Source organism: Meriones unguiculatus, chromosome 21, assembly GCF_030254825.1.
Source record: "Meriones unguiculatus strain TT.TT164.6M chromosome 21, Bangor_MerUng_6.1, whole genome shotgun sequence".
Lineage (NCBI taxonomy): Eukaryota > Metazoa > Chordata > Mammalia > Rodentia > Muridae > Meriones > Meriones unguiculatus.
Genome location: NC_083368.1, coordinates 12,733,284 through 12,758,259, shown reverse-complemented (window position 1 = coordinate 12,758,259; position 24,976 = coordinate 12,733,284). Strand labels below are relative to the sequence as shown.

The 24,976-nt window shown below is 41.5% G+C and overlaps 1 protein-coding gene across 10 annotated transcripts in view; it reads left to right on the top strand.

Moving 5' to 3' along the window:
- Nucleotides 1–2,701: 2,701 nt before the first annotated feature.
- Nucleotides 2,702–24,976, top strand: part of Rnf32 (ring finger protein 32) — a 31,385-nt gene continuing 9,110 nt past the window's right edge. The window contains exons 1-9 of one of the 10 annotated variants that reach the window (XM_060374253.1): nt 2,921–3,073; nt 3,777–3,809; nt 4,704–4,791; nt 5,338–5,602; nt 6,416–6,496; nt 9,341–9,483; nt 12,400–12,432; nt 12,903–13,027; nt 15,877–15,985. In XM_060374253.1, the coding sequence (XP_060230236.1) occupies nt 4,777–4,791; nt 5,338–5,602; nt 6,416–6,496; nt 9,341–9,483; nt 12,400–12,432; nt 12,903–13,027; nt 15,877–15,985 (771 nt within the window). In that variant the 5' untranslated portion in view covers nt 2,921–3,073; nt 3,777–3,809; nt 4,704–4,776. Of the gene's footprint in view, nt 3,074–3,094; nt 3,890–4,703; nt 4,792–5,337; nt 5,603–6,415; nt 6,497–9,340; nt 9,484–12,399; nt 12,433–12,902; nt 13,028–15,876; nt 15,986–24,976 lie in introns of those variants that run through there. The other 9 variants (XM_060374252.1, XM_060374248.1, XM_060374251.1 and 6 more) reach the window with 9 other exon arrangements.

Genomic DNA, 24,976 nt, shown 5'->3' with positions numbered 1-24,976 from the left:
GAACAAAATGAGGGGCAGCTGCTGTGAAAAGCAGTCTGGTAGTCATATATACTGACTAGTCATTTCACAGACACAAAAGCAGTGCCCATCTGCCAACAAACAATCATATAATCAAATGTGATATAAATGTGTAGCAGCATTCGGTCCAAGGAAAAATGCACTGGTGCATGAGGAACCTCAGAAATGCCACATAAAAGGAGGCAGATACCAAAGGTTGCCTGTTGTATAGGTAAACCTACGTCTATGGACACAAAATACAAATTGGCAGCTGCTAGGGGCTGGGCTGGGGAAGGCACTGTTGCAGGGGTGTGGCATCTGTCTGCCTGTGCACTCCAGGAATGTCTTGGAACTAAAGAAAGGTGGTTATACAACACTGTGGACACATCAAACAGCGCTGAGCTATTCACTCTATGAGGATCAGTGTTGTTCTATGTGGATTTTAAAAAAGGAATTTCTTTTTTAAATTGATGTAAAATATTGGGCATGATAGCAGACACCTTAATTCCTTGCACTCAGGAAGGAGACAGGAGGACTGCTGTCCATATTAGGCCAGCCTAGGCTACAGGACCAGTCACAGGCCACCCAGAGATACAGTGAGGCCCTGTCTAAAAACAGTGTTTTGTTTTCTTAACAAATTAAAAGTTAAAGAAGCTGCCACCAGAAGACCTGACTTTCAAAACCTGTCCAGAGAAGGAGCTAAGTCCTAGGTCCTGAGGCCTGAATCACAGTGGCCAACGTAAGAGACCCCTACAAAGGGGAACAGAGGAGAAAACCTATAGCAAAGTAGTAATTAAAGGTTAAATTTTTAAGGGAAAAGACTAAAGAAAAATCTTTATGACTAAATAAAGAATGGCCAACTATTCTGGATAGCAAAAGATCATGAATTAATCATTTGAAGAAGGAGGGGAATTTTAAAATGGGATTTTTTTTTTTAGAACTTTATAAAGTTGGAGAGGAATACCTCAAGACAGAATGATTATTAGTAGGCACTGTCCAAAGCAATTCAAACAACAATATCAAGTTTTAACTTCATCACAGCCCTAAGGTGGTAAAAAGAACCCCATTTTCATTGAAGTTCTTCCTGCTCCAAGTAACAGAAAACCAGACCCATGAGAGATGAAGCAGGTGAAAAGACCAAGAGACAGGCTAGCTCCGGGGCTCAAACTACATCACCCATCTTGGACTGTGTCCAAATCCCAATTCTGCCATTTCCTGTATAATCCTCCTTCTAAGGTTCACCTGGTTGCCTCACACCTTCAGGCTCTTACCCCATGATGCTAATGGGACAGATGCGGCTGCAGTTTCGTGTCTTTTCTTGTTCCCACATTCAGTAGGAAGAATTAAAGGAATTTTCCAATCCCCCCCCCCAAAAAAAAACCCACTTGAGTTCCTGTAACTGGCCCAGCTAGCTAGGCCAGGTGACCCCGCTGATGATGTCACCAACGCTGAGGTACCAGCGTTTCCAGCTAGTTTAGATTGGCCGCATGTTCACTCACAGAATAATGTCCAGGGCTACTGTTGGGAATAATTGATAGCTGTCCAATGACAAGATGAAGCAAGGCCCTCTTTGTAAACAAGGAGACCTATAGTTTAGGATAATAAAGCAACTTGCCAAAACCAGACATCTTGAAAGTAAGTGTAAGTTTGAACTCTGGCTTAGCTAACTATATCCAAAAGCTTCACTCTCTTTTAGGCTTCAACAAAGACTGGGAGAAGTTGGGCTTTTTGCTCTTCTAAATCCATCACTCACTGAAACATAAGCTAAGATTATACTATTTCTTGAAAACACCTGAACCACCACCATGTGAAAATTCACAATTTCAAACTAACTCACTGTGAATTTGACTTTTAAAACAGTTGAGCTGCTTTTAGTCTGCTTCTACAAACTTCAAATACTAAGAGCCAATTCAGAAAGTTCATTGCCAAGGGGAAAAAAAAAAAAAACTCTAACTTTTAAGTAGAGTTTAAAGTTATATTGTTTCAGAGATTTATCGTGTATACCAGATTTAGTTCAACTTTTCGGGCGTTGGTGACAGAGAGCAATTTTCCGGCTCAGTGACTTCCGTAGACTTTACTTAGTGGAGGACCTTGCATTCTTGTGTTTTCTCCGCACTTTCAGGTGAATTGTATTCCAATTAATGCACAACAAAGTCACTGTCATTCGAGGCAGGAGAAAATCCATACAGATTTCTGCTTGGCACCAAGAAGTGAAAAACCTTTAAAGGACCCCAGGGGTTCAAGTCTGGTTCAGAGGAAAGCGTCGGGGTGCAGATTTAAAGGGGTAAGAGGAGATGGCACCGAGTGCTGGGGACTGGGTACCCCGAAGGTCAGTAACCGCAGGGAGAGCTCTCTCCACCCTCACCTTAGCCTCCAGAGCAGCCATAAGACCCTAGGAGGAAGCCCCTAAAGCGGGCGAACATGAAAAGGCCAGCATCCGGCTACACCCAACAGGCCGGGATTATTGGGGCGATTACCGGGAGCCAAGGCTGGATAACGCAGCCATCGAGAGAGGAACACTAGGAAGGCACAGCGCCCGCGAAACAATCGAGAGACCGCCAACCATCCTCCCTACGGAGGGCGGCAGATAACCCTCTACGAAAAGCCGCAGGGTCAGCGCACCCTCGGGGCGCGCAGCGCAGCTGCACCGGAGCGCAGCTGGCGAGCACGAAACAGCCCGCGAGGAGGTGGGAGGAGCCGCGCTCGCTTCACTACCCACGGCTGCCGCGCGTGCCTCGCGACCACGTGACGCCACCGGCGTCCGGACGCTGACGACACGCGAGGGGCGGAGCCATGACGCAAAGCGTCGGCATATCAAGCCGCTCGCTGCGGGTGAGGCCAAGACGGGGTCTGTTGGGCCAGGGGGAACCGGTGAGCATGCGCACTGAAGGCCAGGCGGAGCCGGTGAGCATGCGCCCTCGAAGCGCGGAGCCGGCTGGTTGCTGTGGCAACGAGGAGCAAGTCTGAGCCCGTGGAGTCGGGAGGTGGGAAGGGCCGGCGTGCGTTTGTCAGGCAGTGCCGGCCGAGGCGTACAGAAGCTTTGGTGCTGAGGGAGGCAGCGAGGCCCACACGCTGGGTAGTGTTGGAGCGGGAGGTCGGGGTCGCTGTGGGCGGCTCGCGGGTCCTGCCTGCGCTGCCCACGGCGTGTGATGCGATGAGTGCCCTCTTGGGCTGGCTGTCCAACGGCGAGAGTAGTCTAAGCTTTTATGCCGCGTTTCGTGTGCATTTTTATTGATGGGTGTATTGACCACTGAGAGCAGCTGGCGACTAAAAAGCCTTCTCACCACGTGCTGTGTTTTCCCACCCGGCACAGCCTCCTAACCCTGTGCAAGCTGAGATTTACAGATGGGAAGTTTTCTGTTGGGGCTGTTAGTGCCGGCAGAGGTTGTCCACCTCTCTTCTGTCGCAGACTAACGGGTCACCTCTTTCTCATACAGTTGGACTGGAGCTGGCACGCTTCTGTATTTTTAAATTATACAATTTGCTGATACCGTGGAACTTTGATGAGGCATTTTTTTAGACGCTCTTAGCATGATATTAGTAACAACAGTACAGTAAAGACCAGACGAACTTGCAGCCTAAATAGCTGCCTGTGGTTAGTGATGGTATGAATCTTGTTGAAAAAATTAAACAAATTTTGGTATGATGTATACTTGATCTTTGCTAGGTTATCAGCATTTTGAACTTGGAAGATAATGGTAGTGATCTTTCAGTATTTTACATACCTTTCCCTGGTCTGTGCCATGGTAAGGAACATGGAGTACAAACTTCTTCCATAGGTCTTCATGCCAGGACTGAGAAGGAGCGAGGAGGTGGGCACACTGAAAACTGCCGTAGGCTTCTGCAGGATCTGAACTGGTCTTTTTTTATTCCTAAATCGGGTGTCTCACACGTTAGTTTCCAAATCTTTTAAATCGTTGCTTTGCTCTGCATGTGTGTGACAGCTGCTCTGGCAGTACTTCTCTGAAAGTTAATCCTTCAATACTATTCCTGGGTTGATTTTTATGAGGTGCTGTTTCTCTCCACTGTAGAATAGTGTGGACTCTTGCCTTGATAAAAATAATGCGTGGTCCTAAAACTAAAAGGGTCAGTACCAAATACTTCCCCTAGCTTTTATGGGACTTGGAGCAACAGTAACCATTTATGGGTCTCTTGTGCAGAACAGTTCCTTGCAAGCTCTCTGGATGTTTTCTTCTTTTGTGTAATAATCCTGCAATGTCATAATTTTTGTGTGTTTTATATGAGCTGGAGATGTTTAAGTAGCTTGCCCCAAAAAGTAGAAAGCAAGTTGAGACTCAGTGTATTTCGCCCCCATGTTCTGTCTAAAGGTAGCCCCCCAGGCTGCTTACACCCACTTTTTCATTGTTTCCTTCCTCCCTGAAAAACAAACAGACCATGCTAGTTTCCTGGGCATCTTTGCTCTTGCTCCTGTTATCTAACATAGGCATTTCTTTCTTCAAGATTTGGTTTAAATGTTTTTAAGGGTTGTTCATTTACTTAGTGTCTGATTTTGGTCCAAGACTTTGTCCTAAGACTGTTGTCACTGCTAGACTGTCCTGTATATTCACATTCTTTTCAGCACTGTGGTAAGCCCTATGGATGGAAGGTATAGCTCAGGCTACCCTGTAGCTGGCATTCCTGTTGTCATATCTTCGTAGCCCTAGTAAACCTGCATGTTTACATACCCTCTCGCTTTCTGTCCACAGAAGAAGAAGAGAAGGTTTTGTAATGTGGTGCTAGAGTTTGCTGAAGCCACACAACTGTGTTTCCTGGTAGAGCATGTTGAAAAATAAGGTATTCCATCCTCCTCAAATCCCATCCAGGGTTTCACTCATGGGATGTAGTCTAACCGGACCTTTTTCGGGTATAAAAATAGTTTATAAACCTTGTGTCCATGAGAAGCTGGGAGTGAGAGGTGTGTGTGGTGTGGATAACAGAGAGTAAGTCTCCACGTGCTGCCTGCAGGCCTCTCCTGGCTCAAGAACCTGGGTCTGCAGGGGATGGTGTAACTTTTCACCAAGGAGCTTGTGCTTAAGAGCAAGCTTCCTTTTAGAGTTTGCCTGGGGTCCGATTTGCTTGTAGCCAAACTGCAGAGACTCATTTACACGCACAAAGGTGGGAATGTATTGGTTTATGATTAAGGCTCCAATAATTAAGTGAAAAGACTTCCCTGTATTTCTAACATAGGTATTAGGCCGGGGTCTCTGACTTAGGTATTGCTCTGGTATTCCTTCTCATTGATTTGGAAATCTAACATCAGTGGAACACCAAGCCTCAGTTTTCTTCTAAATGATGCTCCATACCCTCTGGTAAATAAGATTCTCCCCTTCCCCTTTTTAGGATCATCCATCTAAAAAAGGTAACTTAGCAGTCACTGCAGTTGCCTTACAGGACCACATTTTACATGATCTTCAACTTGGACATCTCTCAGTAGCAGATCCTTGGAAGACAAAAGTGCAAAAGAATGAGAACAAGTCAAAATCTCTGAAAAGAAATGCAAAGGCCATAATAGATACTGGGCTTAGAAAAACTACAGAGAGCCCCAAAGTGGAAGATCCAGAAAGGGAATATGTTCTAGACCCCACACCACCATCGTTAAGTTTAGGTAAGCTAACCTGGCCTCTCATCCTTTAGCTTAGTGCTAATTAACTCAGTGTAGCCTTATCAAGCTGAATGATACCCTCTTTACAGTGCTGAAGCAATAGTGTAAAAATACAACCTTGACATTTTCATTTTGTTGGCAGGTACTGGCAGCCAAGTGTGTTGTTAATAAGGCTTTAATGCCAACTCTTCATCTGCCAAGGTTTTTGTTTTTTATTTTTTGTTTTTGTTTTTTTCACTTCTGAGATGAAGTATTGGTGGAACTGTCCCATAAACAAGATGGCTACCAGAAATACTCTTTGATTAAGTTGCAGCAACAGGGGCAGGTGACTTGCTTTTGTGAGTGTAAACTGGCTTTATCATGTGCACTGTGGCACTCCACATAATGCCAGAGTTGGATTGTGTTTTGTATAGTAAGCCCTGCTGCCTTCCTTTGCATATTTTTGTTGGCTTTGGGAGTTTCCTTGTATAGCCCAAGATGTCCTTCTACTCTCAATCTCCCTGCCTCAACCTCCTGAGTGTTTGGATTACAGGCATGTGTCTGCGCCTTTGTGTCATGTGAATGTACTTTTCACCTGGCATCTTCTACTAGACCCTGGTTAAATTAAAATGAAGACTCACTTTGGTTGGCATCCCTCCTCCTTAATAAGCTTCCCCACCTCCAGGTGAGGCAGCAGTGTTTCCATTTGTGCATAGCGCCAGCAGTGATATGTATACTCTTCAGCTCAAACTTTTCCTTGAATCTGTGTACTGATCCCTCACTTCAACTGTCTTGACATTCCTCATTTCAAGGGACTCCTTGCCAAAATTTTCACAGGCTTGGTGCTTTCTAGTAAAACACTCAGTTTGAATAACATCCACAAATTGTCCATCCACAACTGGATTCCTGCTATGCTCTGTAAGTATAACTTTTTTTTCTTTGAGAGAAAGTCTCACTGTTTTAAGCTGCGTTAAACTCAATCTTCCTGCGGCTACTCCCACGATAGCCCTACATGCTATTGCAGAAGTCTAATTGTTAAATTCTTGTAAATCTGTTTTTCAGTATTTATAGTTTGGCAGATAGAAGATTTGGTCTTACCTTGCCAAACTCAGCATGCAGTTTCTGTGAAATCAATGCTTTCTCAATTGAAGGAAGCCCTTTACTTCCTCTCCTGGGCACATCTGAGTGACGAGCAACTCTGATGTGCTGCTCTGGAGTGACAACAAACTGTAAGGCTGTAGTGCGGCCACAGTCTATCAGGTCACCAAGAGAACTACAGAGGGACAAAGGGCACATCACATAAACAGCCTGAATACACTAGACAGGAATGGAGCACAGGGTAGTGTGAGATTTCATTGACCAAAAAAAAAGAAAAACCCAAACAAACAAACAAAAAACTTATGAATTATTTTTGGAATTTCCCATTGGATATTTTCAGATGGTAGTTGATTGTGAATCATTGAAACCTCAGAAAATACAACCATAGATAAAGGATTGTGACTGCAGTCAATAATTAATGCTCAGCATTTATTCCCTGGTTTACATCTTTATACCATTCTTAAAATCTTTGTAAGTATGAAATTATTGTATACTAGAAAGCTAGAAATGAGAGATTTTCTAAGTTATCAGACATGGAGAATAGGCTTTGTTAGGGCTGTTGAGTTGTAGTGTAGGTGACAGAGACAGGCGGTAGTAGGAGGCCTGCACAGCCTAGAACAGACAGTTCATTGGACAGTTACGTGGGTTGCACTCCCCTTGTTCCTTTAGCTGCTGGGGTGAGGAGCAGAAAGTTTCCATATTTGTTTACAAGTGCAGAATAGACAGCCAAGAGTGACAAGAACAGATAGCCAAGAGTGATAAGCACCTTGAGAAAAGCCTCGTCACTGGTGTTCACCAAGAAAGCCTATTCTCAGCTCTGATGCTCTGGGCCGGGGGTAGGTGTGCTTATTGCAGATACAGGTTTCTGTAATTCAGAGTCTGTAGGAGTCACTTCACCTACAGTAAGTCATAGGCCCATCATTAGTCTAAGAAGAAACAAAGGCTGAACTCATTGCCCAGTGTGGTAGGTACTAAACCAAAACAGGAGAGGTCCTGGTTCTGATGGCTCTGGGCTCAGCTCAGCTTTTTGTTTCTTCTCCTGACAGTCTTAGTGTTGCTATGTTTTATCAGAAGTAAATCTAGTGAAGTGAGTTAAGCTCACCTGTATCATGAGATGAGTTTGGAATACAAGTGTTCTTAACATTAATTTTTGCTCATTTGTGTATGTCTTCACATGGGTAGGCACATGCATGTGGAGGCTAGAGGCTGGTATTAGCATCTTCTTCAGTCACTCTCTACCTTGCTTTTTGAGACAGGGTCTGTCACTAAATTAGAATTTACCAGTGCACCCAGACTGGCTGGCCAGTAAGCTCTAAGGATCTCCTGTCTTCGCCTTGCCAGCACTAGGATTATAGGTGCATGCTACCACACCAGTCTTTTACATGGATGCTGGTAGTAGAACCCACTACACTTATGTGAGTAGCACTTTACTGCCTGAGCCATCCCCTTGTCTTTGGACATGCATTTATGATTATTTCCTTTTCTTATTCTGTATTTTTTCATTTTATTTTTCTAAACCAATATCATTAGAAATGTCTCTTGAGAAGAATACATTTTGGATTCATACCTACTCTTGGTTCTGTTTTCATTTTGGCTCCTGTTTTCTTGGATTTTTTATTGTTATCCTTGTTATTTCTTTTTTGTTTGTTTGTTTGTTTCACTTTGTTGTATTTTCCTAGCATCTTAAGTAAAACATCTACTTACAAACTTTGTTTCCCGGAAACTGCATGCAGATATACACATCACTGAGAACGACTGTTTACCTCCTATGTTGGCATAAGTGCTCTTGTACTACTCAGCTCTTAGTAGTATGCTTCCTTGTTGTCTTTTTTTATTTTCTCTATATCCCAAATTATTGCATCCCATGGGTTGGGCATCTGTTCTGTTACTTTTTCTGGGAAGATAGCCACAAAACTGTATTTACCTAAAAAATATTACCTGTGAGATTTACCTTTATCTTTTACCCTTTTAAGAATACATTCATACTTCTACCATGGATGTTTCTATAACCAAGAGTGCTTTCTGATGGTCCCTTTTATAGCTTCCCATTCCTGTAACATATATTGTGTATCATTGAAGATCTTGTGCTAGATTGACTTGTTTTGATGTATTCTTCTCTCTGGTTAGCAGTTTGCAGATAATGGTTTACACTCACAGTTCTAGCAGCCCTATGCCCAGAAATGTTGCAGACACTTTTTTTAAAGTGAGTCTCCCTATGTGATATAAGCTCATGTAATGGGTACTCATAAACTTAATTGAGGAATGTATCCTTGTGAATCACGTGATTGATGTACACATTGTAAGGGTCATTGGTAGGGGAGCAAGGCAAGTAGAAGAAGACAGTGCTGCAAACTGACAAATTAGGTGAGAAACAAGAAGGAAAGTGGCAAAAAAAATTACACTCTTCAACTTCTGTAACAATTGCTTGAAAATCTCTTAGTATTCAGAATGATGACAAAGTCTGTATAATAAAAACATAAATCATTACTGAGGACCTCGGGTGTCATCACTGCCTTCATCCTTTCATAGAAAAGCACCTTGTAGTTGTTATGAAAGATAAGGCCATAATGCCTCCATAGAATATCTGCATGCAGATTGTCTCCTAAAAAGTGACTTCATATGATAAAATACATGAGCTTACATTGTTTCTTGTCTATCCTGTAGCTCAGAAACTAGGCCTCTTGGCACCTCCCCCATTGCCACTGTCATCTGATGAATGGGAGAAAGTGAAGCAGAGATCCCTCCTGCAAGGGGACTCCACGCAGCCATGCCCAATATGTAAAGAAGAGTTTGAGCTCCATCCCCAGGTACATAATATCAGCGAGGCACTACTTCCCTAGTGCTAGCCAATGAGTCACCCAGTTCCACCCTCCCTGCGACTTTCAAATACTTACATTTTCTCCGCCACCCACTAAAGTGTCTGCCTGTCTGTCTGAACACCATCACTTGACAGTGTCCGCTTACTAGTGCAACACAAGTTCAAGGATGCCATTTGCATGAAAGGATATTTGAATATCTTCAAAGAATTTGTGGGAGAATCCTAGTGTAAAATAAAATCTTTGTTCACACACCTATTAAAATAAGACGGGTGGTCATCCTTGTTTGTACAAAGCTTATAACCTGCTGCACAGTCCTATTGCTCTGCCTGACTAAAACTGTCAGTTCCAGGGAGCCAAGGTTATTCATGCTCTCAAAATTTGGGAGAAATTGATGGTTTCCCCCCAAAGGCTTTTGCAGAGCGTATATCCTTAGCTTCTCCATGGTGTGCACTGAGATAGCAGCTGATAAGATACAGCCAGGTTTGGGTCCCAGTGGAGGATCCAAGCTTCATGGGCTATCCTGACCTCTCAGACTTGAAGATGCTTCATTATTAGCAAGGAAGCTCACGGTCATTACACTTTTGCTCTTCAGTAATGTGAATTATGAAGATGTTTGAAGTATACTTTCATTCTTGTTCTTCAGTAGGACCAAATCTTATGTAGGAGGTGGATATTGGAAAGATTTCAGTCAGCCCTTGAACCACAGAACTGTCCTATATAGGAGAGTTTGTAATTTTTTAGTACTGGAGTGTAGAAGGATCATTAAAGCTTCAGGGAATCTTTCATCCTCAGCAACCTCATTCATTATAATGTACATTCATTTAACCTAGTTGTATGAAGAATGAAAACTTAGCTATCTCAGTGTTTATATAACATTTCAGTAGACTTTGTCATTGTGTTTGGTTAAAGATACTAGCATTAGCAATGGTGGCACATGCCTTTAATCCAAGCACTTAGCAGGCAGAAGTAGGCAGATCTCAGTGAGTTCAAGGCCAGCCTGCTCTATAGAGCAAGTTCTAGGACAGCCAGGGCTACACAGAGAAACTGTGTCTCAAAAAAGAAAAAAAAGAAAAAAGAAAGGTTGCTAGAATGGTTGTGTTAATCTTGCGTTTAGTATTGCCACATTAGATTAGTTAAAAACAGTTTTCCTGAGAAAGGGAGATCACTCAGTGGTTAAGAGTACTTACACATGGTGGCTTACGACTCTAGTTCGAGGAGGCGATCCTATGCCCTCTTCAGACCTCCATACTCACTAGGCATACAAATGGTACATAACATACATGCAGGCAAAATACTCAAACACAAAAGTAAAAAAAAAAAAAAATTCAAACATAGAATAACTTCAAGACACTTTCAAGTAATCTCATATCTCTGCAATATAAAGTGAGAACAGAACTCAAGTGATTCACAATATGCCAACTCCGAAGTTATGGCAAAATATAAAAGGAGTTTAGTCCTTCACTTGTGTAACTATCACCATGAATATAAATAGACCTGAAATGAATATAAATAGACATTTCAAACTACATTATATGTTAGAATTATATAATAATTATGTTATTCAGAGAAAACTATATCTGTTGATAAAATAGTTTGAAAATTATATTAAAAATTAATAACGAGTCCACAGATGATTTTACTACACTAGTTTATTGAGTTTAAGCTTTCAGTTGGCAGGGTCCAGAAAAGGTTTTAGGAGGCTAAAGACATGGCTAAGAAATTAAGAGCACTGGCTCCTCTTCCAGGGGACTAGGGTTCAGTTCCTAGCACCCACATGGTGCTTACAACCACCTGTAACTGCAGTTCAGGGGATAAGATGCCCTTTCTTGCCCTTGTGGGCATTATATGGATGCAATATACCAACAAACATGCAAGCAAAATACCCATACACATAAATATTCTTTTAAAGGAGAGGTTTTAAGAGTTTATAGCTCTATTTTAAAATTTCTTCTCACAGTCCCACTTAAAATTGCAGAAAGAGCAAAGCAACGGGATAGTCACTAAAAATAGGGGAGGACATGCCTCTGCCCACTCACCTTCTCGATAGCCCATTGTACCTGCCAGTGGCCAATGACCAAAAATCCTTCTTCCTTATTGGATGGAAGCTAGGTTTTGTTTCGGGTTTTTTTTTTTTGTTGTTGTTGTTGTTGTTGTTTATAACTTATTTAATTTTACGTGCATTAGTATGAAGGTGTCAGATCCCTTGGAACTGGAGTTATAGACAGTTGTGAGCTGTCATGTGGGTGCTGGGAATTGAACCCGGGTCCTTTGGAAGAGCAGACAGTGCTCTTAACCACTGAGCCATCTCTCCAGCCACCTTGTTTTGTTTTTTTTTTTTTTTTTTTTTTTGGTTGTTTTTGTTTCGTTTTGTTTTTCCATGCCAAAACATTACTGTTGGTTGGGAAATTTTAAGTCAGAAGGGCTAAGTTTTCTTAGGAACACACCTGCTCTTCATTTCAAAAGGAAAATGTAATTTGTCTTCATAATGTCTTGCTATTTAAATGTAAGATTCTCAGAATTATGTCACAGTAAGCTGTGATCTTAAGTTTAGCATGTAATTTAGCTAAGCAAAGTCCTATAAAAGATGTTTGCTTATCATGTCTCTGCTCTGTCTTTTACCACGTCTATACCACACGGACAGGTTCCTCCCTGTCCCACCCCATCCACCTAGCAATGTCTCTCTTGGCACTCCTTTCTTGAGCTTATTATCAATATCAAGCATGATGTGCTTTGTGGTATTGGGATCACTGGCTTTGTTTAGGTGATATGCTTATGCTATATTAAACTTAAAGCTGTGGAAGTAAGGACATGGTCGGCTGTGTGAGTGTTACCTGCAGGTATGCAGCTTGCTCTTCTAGAGGCTGCATTACTAACCTAGGGCTCCTGCTCTCTCCTGGTGGACAGGTGCTGCTTTCCTGCTCACACGTATTCCACAAGGTAAGTAATCCCACCCCAGGCCTGGCCTCCTTCCCTCACCCATTTAAAGAGCCATGTGTTGATCCATGAGCCTCATGTAGTTAGAAACGTGGCTTTATGGTGATTGCAGCTCATCCTGTTGTGAAAATGATGAGTTTGTGTGACAGAACCACAGGCTTCTGTGTTACTGCCGCCTATCAGAGCTGCCGATAGCTTCCTTCCTACTGGCATTTGCATGGCAGTCTTACACATTTTGCCTTTACACCACTTGACTTTCAGAGGTTTCAGAAGTCTCTGCATGTATGTTCTTGTGGAAAATCACTTTTTAACAGGTTTCATGAGGAAGATGTTAACATCTGATGAAACTGCACTTCATGATCTAAATTGGACTGAGTCTCAATTATAAGAAGAACACTGTAATTACATTAGAAGTAAAAGTGTTGTTTATAAGTAATTACTTGTAAAGTTTTAAGTGAAATCCTTTTCTTCAGGCATGCCTTCAGGCTTTTGAAAAGTTCACAAATAAAAAAACCTGTCCCCTCTGTAGAAAGAACCAGTATCAAACCAGAGTGATACATGATGGGGCCCGCCTGTTCAGAGTAAAGTGTGCCATCAGGTAAGAGGGGCCTCAGCGCCATGCAGAGGGAAGACAGATGCTCGCAGCCCAGGCTGTGATTACTAACCCAAAGGGTGACCAGAATAGCCCAGGCTAGGAGGAATACTGAAATACTTTTTTTTCTGATACAAAGAGGTTTATCAGAGACAGAGAGAGACAGTGGGAGAGCATAGGAAAGGGGGAATGGGTGGAGGTCCCAGTAAAGAAAGTCAGAGGGGGGCTGTTCATGGGAGCACAAGACGGGGGAGCAGGCAGGTTATATCCCTTGCCCCTGATGCAGGTGATGACATAGGACATTGTCAGGACCCCAAAGGCCCCTGAGGGAAGGCCAGTTGAATTGCCTGCACACCAACATAACAGTCCTCCCTTTTTGTTTAATTAAAAATTGCAAATTTAGCCAGTTCTGATGAGACCTGATAGGCTAAGGTCAGATAGAAGGGGAGGAGGACTCCCCTATCAGTGGACTTGGAGAGGGGCATGGGAGGAGATGAGGGAGGAAGGAAGGGTGGGATTGAGAGGGAATGAGAAAGGGGGCTACAGCTGGGATACAAAGTGAATAAACTGTAATTAATTAAAAAAGTAAAAATTAAATTTAAAAATAGCAAATTTAGAGAAGGGTAGAGAAAGAGAGAGAAAAAAGCAAAAGAATAAAAATGTCCAGGTCACATGGTGAGAAGGGGAAGCCTCTGCTCTGGAAAGTGCACGGGAGAAGGTGAGGTTTGCCGACCATGCCCAGCAGCAGGCAGAGACCTAGCATACCAGCGTTTTGTTGAAAAGAAATGGACAAAGCATCAAAGAGATCAGTCAGTCTTTGGCTGCTCCTGGCTGACATTGGGACATTGATTTGGGAGCAAAGGCTGGAATATTGGTGAAGCCCCAAGAGCAGTTTGTCTTATTTGCAGTTCAGGATCTGTGAGATCATCTGTGGCTAGGTAAGAAAATGCAGGTCTAGCTTGATGCAGTCTGTGAGCTTAGACTGGAGCACCTCTAGGTAGTTGTTTTGGCACTATTGTTGATGTAGGAAATACTTGGGCCTGGCAGGATACTGGCAACTGGAGTTCATTTGACCAAAGACGTAGATTCAGGTGGATTTCCTGTAGCTTATAAGAATCCTTTTTAAGTTTACAAAGGGAGACAAAGTTCAGACATGTTAGTATTTTAGACATGTTAGCATTATCATTGTAATCTGTAGTGAGATACACATTGTAGAAAAAGGCAGACATACATTTTTGTGTCATAGACTAGCCAGAGCTTAGAAAATAACATTGAGTTAAAATCATGAACATTCTTTGAGGTGAGCTCAGGGAAGGCAGAATCCTTCCTGAAGTAAAGAGGGCAAAAGTTCATTTGATCTTGATTTCTAGTATGATTATACATCATGAAAGAGAGGCTCATTCCCTCTATTCAGAAGACTGGATGTATATAAATCTAACACAATGAGGAACAACTTCTAAGTTTATACTTAAAAGACAAACCAAAGGAAATTTAAAATCTTGAACTTGGAAGAATGAATATATAGATTGTATAGTGGAATGTTTTTATCAGAGTTAGATTAATAAATTTCAATGATTAATGTCAAAACTCTAAACAGTCTTAATACAACAGTAACATAGCAGCAGGAAGAAATCTAAAGCATTTTTATCTATTTTTCTATTTTAGATACCTTAAATCATCTTTTTAGACCCTCCAACATTTATAACTTGCATTTACCAACCTTGAAACATCTTTTTAGAGCCTCAAACATTTTCTTAGGTCCTCATAACTTAAACTTCTGTATCTTTAGGCCGTCTATCCAATTATTTACCATGAGAAATGGGTGAAATTGTTGTGAGCAGTCACCGTCCTTTAGCTAAAGGAAGGGTAAAAGTTATATCTGAGACCTGTTTATATTTTAACATGAAGTCTGTGGGTAGGGCAAACCTGTTTGCCTCTCTAAATAAGAGACCTAGTAGTTGGTAGTTTTAACTAGCTAATGAATTGACTAATGAACCAACATAGTATATTAGCTTGCAATAAGCAGCTAATTGTCTGTTTTTTAGCTGTGAAGCTATTGTTATTCACATGGTGGTGAAGCCATTGACTGCCCTTAGTCAAGACAGCAGTAAAGCTGTGGCTCCACCCACTTTATCCCAAAATCAACATGGTGGCTAGCCACCTGTTGTGCCTGACAGTGGCCACAGTGCATTCAGTGGTGGCAGTTTAAAACTGACACAGCTGTGCAGCAGTGGTGCAATTTAAAAACCCTCTGTGCACCTGAGGTGGTGCCTGAGGCAGGGCCACTCCACTGGGCGGGGCCAAGCTGGAGTGAGCGGTGGAGCACAGAGGCAGCCCCAGTCTGTGTCACCAGGAGAGAAAGGAAACCTGTGAGAGTGGCAGGCAGAAGGGACTCCAGTACGCCCAGACAGACACTGCCGGAAGAGCCCACCAAGTCTCAGCACCAAGATAATACATAAATTATATACTGTGCAACAGGTCTGACAGAAAGAGGTTTATTAGAGACAGAGAGAAATGGGGTGGGGGGCAGGAGAGAAAAAGTCAGAGAGAGAGAGGCTGAGGGAGAACAAGAAAGAGTCAGAGAGGCCACTATGGAGAGATAGCCCAGTGGTTAAGAGCACCAAATGTTCTTCTAGAAGACCCAGGTTCAAGTCTGAGCACATACATGATGTGGCTTATAACTATCTGTAACTCTATTTCCAGGGAATTGGATGCCCTCTGTGATCTCCATGGGCACCAGACACACAAGTGGTATAGAGATACATGCAAGCAAGACATTCGTATTCATAATAAAATATTTTTAATTTTAAAAAGAAGGCTATTAGGTGGTCATTATTTCTGTATCTATGTTTTAGAATCCAAGCCTTTTGGAGAGGGTACATCGTTAGAAAGTGGTACAAAAATCTGAGAAAAATAATCCCTCCTACGGATGCCAATTTAAGAAGAAAGTTCTTTGAGGAAAAGGTGGGTGTGTATCACTAGCTCTCCACGCACACATGGTCTGTGTGAGTGAGCATTCCAGACTAGTAAAGCTACAGGTCGTGCAACTGCAGCATACTTCGCTTTTAGAGCTGTTTGCTCAAGTCAGTAGCCTGTAAACTCGTTGCATGAAATTCTGACATTCAAGTCAGCTTTGGTTTGACCATTGTGTTGCTATTTGTTTAAGTCAGGTACCATCTTCTGGTAAAATAAGACAAACTTGAGTTTTACAACTCTAAAAGGCCCCCAGTTATACCTGCAATAGTCAGTGAAAATGGAGATGGCACTGACATCTTCCAGTCACTGGCTGGGCCTTGTGAGATCATCACATTAGAGAAATAGACAGCACCTGTCTGTGCTTGTTGAACATCACTCTCAATTTTTTATGGTTACTTGGCGGGGTTGGGGTGGGAGTACCCATTGAACAGTTTGCTATGTCTCCAATTGTACAAAAAGGACTAGCAGGTGTTAGAAGTAGCCAGCCCTGAATGGGGACCCTTTCTTATGCCTGCTTTAGCATGGCAGGTCTAGCTACCATGAGTAGGTGCTTTGGGATGCTTTTCCTTATGTGGGATATGGATGTTACTGCTGGCTTAAGAATTAAAGAAATTATTTAAAAAAAAAACACACACATAGTAGGCACTGGAAATTTTATATTTGTTGCAAACAATATCTTTTCCAACTTAATTTTCATTATTTTTAGGTTTATTAATATTCTGTGTTTATTTATGGTAACACTGGGATCCCAACATGCCAGCCTCAGCTCACTAAGATAAACTCCTCAGACAGGCATGGTGGTGCATGTCTATAGTCCCAACACTTAAGAAACTGAGGTAGAAAAATTGCTTGAATGTGGAGTTTTAGGGCAGCCTGGACACCATAGCAAGACCCTATCTCAAGAAAGAAAAGGATCAACTTTTCATAATCACACTATGCTGTCATCATTTCCTATAAAAGTATCATTGACACGTTTAGTTTAGCTCTTTGTTCTTCCCGTTTAGGATGGTGAATGATAACAGCCTTTAAAGAAAAAGATGGTTACCCATTTTCTAACTATTTTTCTAATGTTGCCTTCTTTAGTCACAAGACTGAGGGACCATAACCTCTCACTTCCTGGTCCCATAAGAGACTCATTTATCTCAGAGAAGAAATGGAGTGTCTGTGACCTTGTTTGCTCTTGCAAAATTTTAAGCAAGACTTGATAATTGTTTACCTTCTGTATATGGATATATGTTCATGTGTACATGTTATAATTTTGGAAAGTCTAGGTTATACTTTGCTGTCACAAAAAGCAGTCATGACAATCGGGGGATGGTCCTCACTGCACTAATATTTATCTGTGATACTGTGATTCAGCAGATTAACTCACATGGTCTGAGAAAATGTGAAAGACCCAGTGTTGGCAGTTGTTTTCAGAGCCTAAGGATGTTATGGAAGTTCATGAGGCTGTAGTGACAAGCAAAGGAAGCTCCATCATAAGGCCCAGCCCTGATGGCTCTGCTCCAGGGCCATCTCAAAATGTTTTTCAGACACTGAAAACATTTGTTATAGCTTCAGTTGCTACAAATTAGCTCCACTGTCATTTTTCTTAGAGCTTTTTAGAGTCTCCAGATAATTCCCTCCATGTAAGAAAACACATTTTTCAGTTTTTATAAGAATGGCAAGGAAAACCAGGACCAGCCATGAAATGAAGGCAGATAACTCTGCTCACCACAACCTTCCATCCTGCAGGGAAGGCTTACGAATCCTTACAGGTCCTCAAGGGCCCCTCTGGCTTTATGAGTCCATTATACCATCAACACCACTTCTCTGAGAAGAACAGCACATTGGCACTTGTATCCTCTGTGCTCTGAGGTTCTTGACTAACAACCAAGAACAAACTCTTTGTTATCCATAGGAAGAAAACAGATTGAACGTGAAAAGATGGAGGTCAGTGTACTAAGTAGAAGCTGGGAACAAGCACAAGTAGCTGTGCTGATAGCCGAAAGGGCTGGAGAGGTAGGTTAGCTGTTAAAATGCTGCCCCAGCATAAACACCTGATGCTCAACACCCAGATAAAAGCAGCATACACCTGTAATCCTAGGTGGGTAAGGGAGGATCCCGGGGGCCCAATGGCCAACCAGCCTAGTTAAGAGAGAGACTCTGCTACAGAAAAACAAAGAGAACAATTACAGAAGATACCATACATCCCTCTCTGGCATATACTTGAACCTGCACGCCCATACCCACCTGAACACATACACTCATAAAAAAAGACTTCAATCTGAAATTAGACGAGATAAATAAGGTTATTACAACTTTATAAAGGATAAAACATCATCAAGAATGTGCAGTGAATGTAGTATATAAACCTGGACATTAGTACACCCTGCTCTGTAAATCATATGCTTTTGGATATTAAGGGTCAGAAAGGTCTAGATACAGTAATAGGAGAGATAGTTAGCCTCACTTTAACCCAACAGATACTACAGACCAAAAACTCAACAGAGAAACTGGATTGTTAAACTGCACCATAACTCAAATTGACATCTAGGAATTATTCTATCCAACACCTGTGGAACACAGATTCTTCTCAGGAGCCTATGGGAACTTTCTCCAAAGTAGATTACATTTTAGGTCTTAATGCAAGAGTCAATAAATACGAAGAAATCAAAATAATGCATCAGATCACAGTGGCATGAAACAAAAAACTAGTATCAAAAAGTTTAGAAACTGTACACATGTACAGAGATCAAGCAAATATGCTCCTAAATGATTGTGAAGACACTGGGAAGGAAATTATAAAGCTCCTACGGGAGAATGAAAAGGAAAGCAGCTTATCAGAATCTTGGCTCTGCAGCAAGGGCAGTGCTGTAGGGGAATAAAAGCAATGATCCTCAAATAAAATAGAAAAGTGTTACTAAACCCCTGTTTGAATCCAGTATTGCTCTTATTTTTTAACATTTAAAAAAAATAAGGATACAACAAAAAAAATTGCAGACCAATTCCTAATAAACTACTAGGCCAACTGAATTCTATAACACACTAAAAAGGTCACGCACCATTGTGTTACAGTTTTGTGCTAGTTATGGTTACTATTGCTGTAATGAAACACTGTGACCAAAGCATGGGGAGGAAAGGGTTTATATGGCTATGGTTTGTTAATCATCAAAGGAAAGTCAGGGCAAGAACATAAGACAGGAACTGATGCAGAGGCCAAGGAGGGGTGTTGCTTACTGCCTTGCTCCCCATGGCTTGCTCCATCTGCTTCTTATGTCATCCAAGACCACCAGCACAGAAATGGCACCATCCACAATGGGCTGGCATCTCCCATATCAATCACTAGTTAAGAAAATGCCCTACAGATTTACCTACATTCTGATCTTATAGAAACATTTTCTCAATTGAGGCTTCCTCCTCTCTAATGACTCTAGCTTTTGTCAACTTGACATAAAACTAGCCAGCACAGCTGCTGAATGCTATGAGAAAATACCAATGAAAATGAAAGAGAAATTTATTTTGGCTCCCAGTTTCAGAGGTTATTTTGGTTCAAAGTGCCTGAAGTAGAAGTTTATCATAGTAAGAAAGGAAGAACAGCTGGGCATGGTGACACACACCTTAATCCCAGGTAGAGGCAGGTGGATCTCTGTAAAGTCAAGGCCAGCCTGTTCTACAGAATGAGTTCCAAGACAACCTAGGCTACACAGAGAAGCCTTGTCTCAAAAAAAAAAAAAAAAAAAAAAAAAGAAAAGAAAAAGTGACCAAATGAACTGCACAGACAATTCCCAATATAAATTCCAAAGACTAATAAACATTTTAAAAAGCCACCATTCTCAGCCAAAATTAGGGAACTACTACTGATAGTCCCAGCCATCTCACCCTGTTCATAATAGCTAGTATCAAGAAAACAACCATAGCATGCTAGTAAGAATATGGGAAAAGAGGAACTCTTACTATTGATGCTGGGAATATTTACTGGTGTACCCATTATGAAAGTCAGCATGGAAGTTCCTCAAATAAATAAATAAAAGTTGAACCATCATGCACTCTAGCTATGCCACTCTTAGGTACATACCTAAGTATCCTAAATCTGAGAACAGACATAGCTGCATGGCCATGTTGGTTGCACCACTGTTTCCAACAGATGAGGTAAGGAATTCAAATCCCCAGAACCAATGTAAAAGCCAGTGACTAGCAGGACTGACACCCAAGGGCAGCCTCTAACCATTACATAATTCACACACACAAACAAATATTCCCACAGAAGTTAGAAAAGGGGATGTGCAGCAATAAGAGGATAATTCATAGAAAAGGTGATAAGGGATTAAAGCATAATAAGAAATCAAATACAACTGTAGTAAACTTTTATGTAACAAACTCTTAGATTGCATTGCTATAAGACATTTAAAATAGAAATGCTCAAAGTCAATTAATATTTTTTTAAAAATGAGAGCAGAAATGGTGGCCTACAACTGGAAGCTAACATAAAAGGATATTCAGTTCAGAAGCCAGCCTAAGCCTATATAGCAGGACCTTGCCTTAGAAAAAAATAAAAAGGTCAAATGAGGCTGGGAGGTTGTTCAGTAGATACGGTGCTTGATGCCAGCCAGGCCTGAAGACCCAAATACAGATCCCCAGAAGGTAGTCTTTCACCCCTGTGTTCCAGCTCCAAGAAACAGAAATTGAAGAATGAGTTTGAGACCACAAAGAGACTGTCAGAGACAGACAGATAGGAGAAAAGAACAAAGCTGGCTAATGAGACTATCAGCTGATATGAAAAGTAATTTAAAAGTAAACATCAGAAGGTAAAGTATCACCACAGTTAAAACACTGAGAAGGATAGCCTCCACATACACAGAAATGTAAAAGGCTCATATATACAGTCTACTGCATTAAAGAACAAAATGTAGCGGAAATTAGTCTCCACAAAAATGGGAAGAAATTTAAACTATTAAATAACAGAAACTCACATGAGCATTTTAATTTCACTAAAAAGATACCTAAATGTAACAGCCATTTCTAGTCCTGACAATGGAGTTTGTTACAATACAGGCTGTTTATTGGGACCAGGGATGCAACTCATTTGTTAGGCTGCTTGTTTGGCATGCAGACAGCACTGAGTTCAATTTTCAACACCACATCAAACAGGTATGACTGTGTATCCCTATAATCCTAGCACTTAAGTAGGCAAGAAGATTCAATTTTCAAGGATATCCTCACCTACATCCTTGGAAGTTCGAGTCCTGCCTGGGATACAGAAGACCCAGTCTTTGTTTATTTTTTTTATTTATTTTTGAGAAGCCTGGTTTAATGTTTATTTAACACGTGTCTGCAGACACTTGTGCAACAGTGAGCACTTCTGAAACTCCCAGTATTGTTTCATAGTGCAGAGTCAGGAAAATTAGCAGTGTGTTAAACGTGACCAGTGACTTTGGGTGGAGCCCTCTAGCCTGCACGCACTCTCAGGGAGGGCTGAGGACCAGCAGTAAGCAGCAGGTATGGGAGGCTCCACCTAGATAGGACCACAGCTTTCAGAGAGGTTCAACAGCCCATATTCCCAGGAAGGCAACAGGAGGCTGTGCCAGGACCTGCCCAGGGGTGTGGGCCCCCGTTGCCACAAACACTGAACTTGAAGACCCTGTCTTTAAAACAAAACAAAAACCCTCTCAAACCATGACAGTGTAATCTTAGATAACTCAGCACCAGGGCACCCTGGCCGGTCTCTGCCTAGTAGTAGGGTAAGGAGAAAAGTATAGCACGTGTATATTGCAAATGCTATTGTACAATGATAAAATGCATAAAAATCACATAAAATTACCCAAACTAGACCACTTCGGCGTTCAAAGTCAAAGTCAATATGTGGTAACTATCTGCTATACGACCACAATAATCAGATGTAAATGCAGGAAACTGTCCCTTCATAGTGTGCACACCTTAAGCTTGATGTAGTCAAACCACAGAAGGACTTCAAATGAAGTCAAAGTCTTAAATAAAGTGATTAATTTTATGGTGGATTTATAAACATCCATTTCTCCAGATGGGTATAATGTGACTTTTAGCAGAAACAAACAAACAAACATAAGCTGCCTCTGATCTCAAACTGTACAAGTCACCTAGTACTTCATCTAGCAGGGTAGGGAGCGCCATCATACGTTTTAAAAGGCAGACCTTTTGAATACAAAACATATTTGGTAGCTAATGTCCCCATTAAGTAATGGACAACTGGCAAACAATAGAAAGCTACATGTACCAGCAAATAAAATCATCTAAACTGAGAACTTTAGCTCATTCACATGCAGAGGGCAAGAGAACATTACTTCATTCCATAATCCACCAGAGCTATTTGGGTTATCAGTATCTAAAAAGTGACTGAAACTAGGATTAAAGACTACTTCCTGGCCACCACACCTTGTTAGGTGGAAGACATGAACTAGTGGATGAGACAATGCATCAGAGGCCGCCAGGATCTGAGGCCCTGCATCTTTGGGTGCCTCCCAAGACCAGCAGCAAGGAAACCTGATGGAGAACCCTGGGCAGCAACTTTTCCAGGGCACAGCAAAGCAGCCATCTTTATTTCTAATAAAACCATAAGAAATAAAGTTTAGTGAGAGAATACTAGCTGACAGAAATATGTTTAGGAGTTCCAACCATTTTTTTGTGTGCTTTTTTTAAAGTTTTCATCACAGAATTGTTACTAATATTTCACAGTGGGAATAGGACAACTGAGTACCAAGTATCACAGAAAGTTAGTGCTGTGGTCCAGCAGTGTATGTGGAAGGCTTGCGCAGCCTGTGCCACTGCATGCATGCTAAGTTCAGTATGGTTTTATAATAATAGAAACTTTTATTTTTAACAAGAAAAATGGTTTCAGTAAAAAAAAAAAAAAAAGTAAGTTTGATGTTTCCCATTTAGAAGAGCTGTTAAAAAGTGCACATGCAGGTGTGAGTGTAAGTGGTGTGTTCGTGTGCAAGTACAGAATGGGCGGGTGGCTGTGTGTGGGTGGCACTGTGTTGCACGGTCTCCACGGTCTTTCCTTGAGACCTCACTGAAGCAGAGGCTCACTGTTTCCGCTGGACTGAGTGGTCAGCAAGGCCTAGGAACCTGTCTGGTGGGGTTCCAAGCATAGGCATCCACACCAGCATTTTATTCTGGTGATTAACTCAGGCCCTCATGCTGGAGCTCCAAGTGCTCTTTACCCCCTGAGCCCCAAAATGTTTTAACATAAAGGGTATAAATAAGGATACTTTAAGAATTAGACATTAGTATATGTAAAATAAAAATGGAACTGCTGGCCCTTTCTCCTCGCTATGAGAGAGACTTCTTTTTCCATCAACTGAAGTTAGCCCAACAAGGACTCAATAAGAGTCCCTTACTCCCCTTCCCTCTTTTCCCTCTCAAGCTGATTAACCAGTCACAGCAGATTATGATGTCTAGCTCCCACCTATGGGATGAGAAGTAGTCACTTCCTGTGTGTCTATTTCTGTGTTAATGAATCACTTCCTGACCTGGTTGGAGTTCCAGGGTACCCTTTTTCACAAAAGAAATTGCCTTTCTAAATTTATTTTCACTTTCTTTATGTTAACCCAAGTTTATTCTGGTCCCATAATTACATTCAACCTTACTTTATACTTCTAAAAGTTTTTTTTTAACTCACTCTACAGCTTGAACCCATGAAGCTCTTCAAAAACAAAAATGCTTACTAAAAGTCTAGTTTGAAGTGAACCAGTGTGCCTTGAGATTTCATAGTAGTAACTACATTAAGAACAAATTCCACAGTCACAATGAACAATGGCTTTAGCATTTGGGTGAGAGACTAGCTTTGTGATAGTTAGCAGCATTCCAGAAATACCTAGTTATTCTAGGGAGCTAGGAGGCCCTGTGTTTTTTCACATGCTGACTGGCCCATCTTAACTGCACAACACTTCAGATCAGTAATTGAAGTTTTGAGATCAGATTGAAGGTTTGAGTTAGAAACTAGAGAGTTTAGTAAATAGACCATAGTGAATAACAATATGGAGGTGGCAAACAATTCTTTTAATCTGGAAATTACCACATATTTAAGATATAGCTCTCTTTTAACCATTAACAAAGAGTAATACAAATTCACTTGTACATTTTAGTCAAAGAAAAATTACAAGTTACTAGGAGAAATAACTCTGGCTCATTGTTATCCAAGACGGGTAAATACTGCTTCCATGAGTCAGTAGCCACTGAGACCTGTGCCTCAGTGGAAACCACAATTAGAGACTTTTTAAAAAACACCATTTATTTTGGTATCGTATAATAGCAATTAAAAACAAAAGACTTGCAGCACCAGGAAAATGACAGCTGGGTTACAGCGTTGTTTTACAAAGCTGACCTCATCAGATGCACAGAGGTAAAGCGTCTGTTCTGCTGGGGAACCAGCGGCCTAAATCCAACAGAAAGTCCCACCAGAGAGAGAGAAGTCTGATGAATAGAAAAGAAAGGAGTAATAATCCACTTGGGAGCTTTGTCCTTGAATGCTTCATGTGCTAAGAGGAATCTTTTTTTTTTTTTTTTTAGTACTCTGAATCAGGTTAGCTCAGGTTATTCTGATTTTATAATTTATCTTGCTTATACACAAACTATGGTTCTGCATTTCCTCCTTCTCTTCCTGGGAGAGTTAATGAAACCCTTTTCTTTGGTTTTTTTATCCATCTAAATTCTATAAGCAAAATGTTCCCATATACAAAGAAGTTCTCTTATGGTGGCCTGGCTTGAAAGTATCATTGGCATGCTGCTAGCAAAACAGAAGCATGGCAAAGTGGTGTAGTGTGACAAGGCAGGCTCTTTCAAGCATACTGAACTTTTGTGGTAAGAACTACAAAGGTCAGGTGTTGCGTTTTGTACTGTTGAGTGTCAGGATTAAAATTTAGTGACAGAGTGTTGGACCTGTCTGGCTGATACAGTAGTCCTGGTACACTTACTCGCTTGGGAACTCAGATCAAAGGGCCTGGAAAGGTCGGGAAAGCTGAT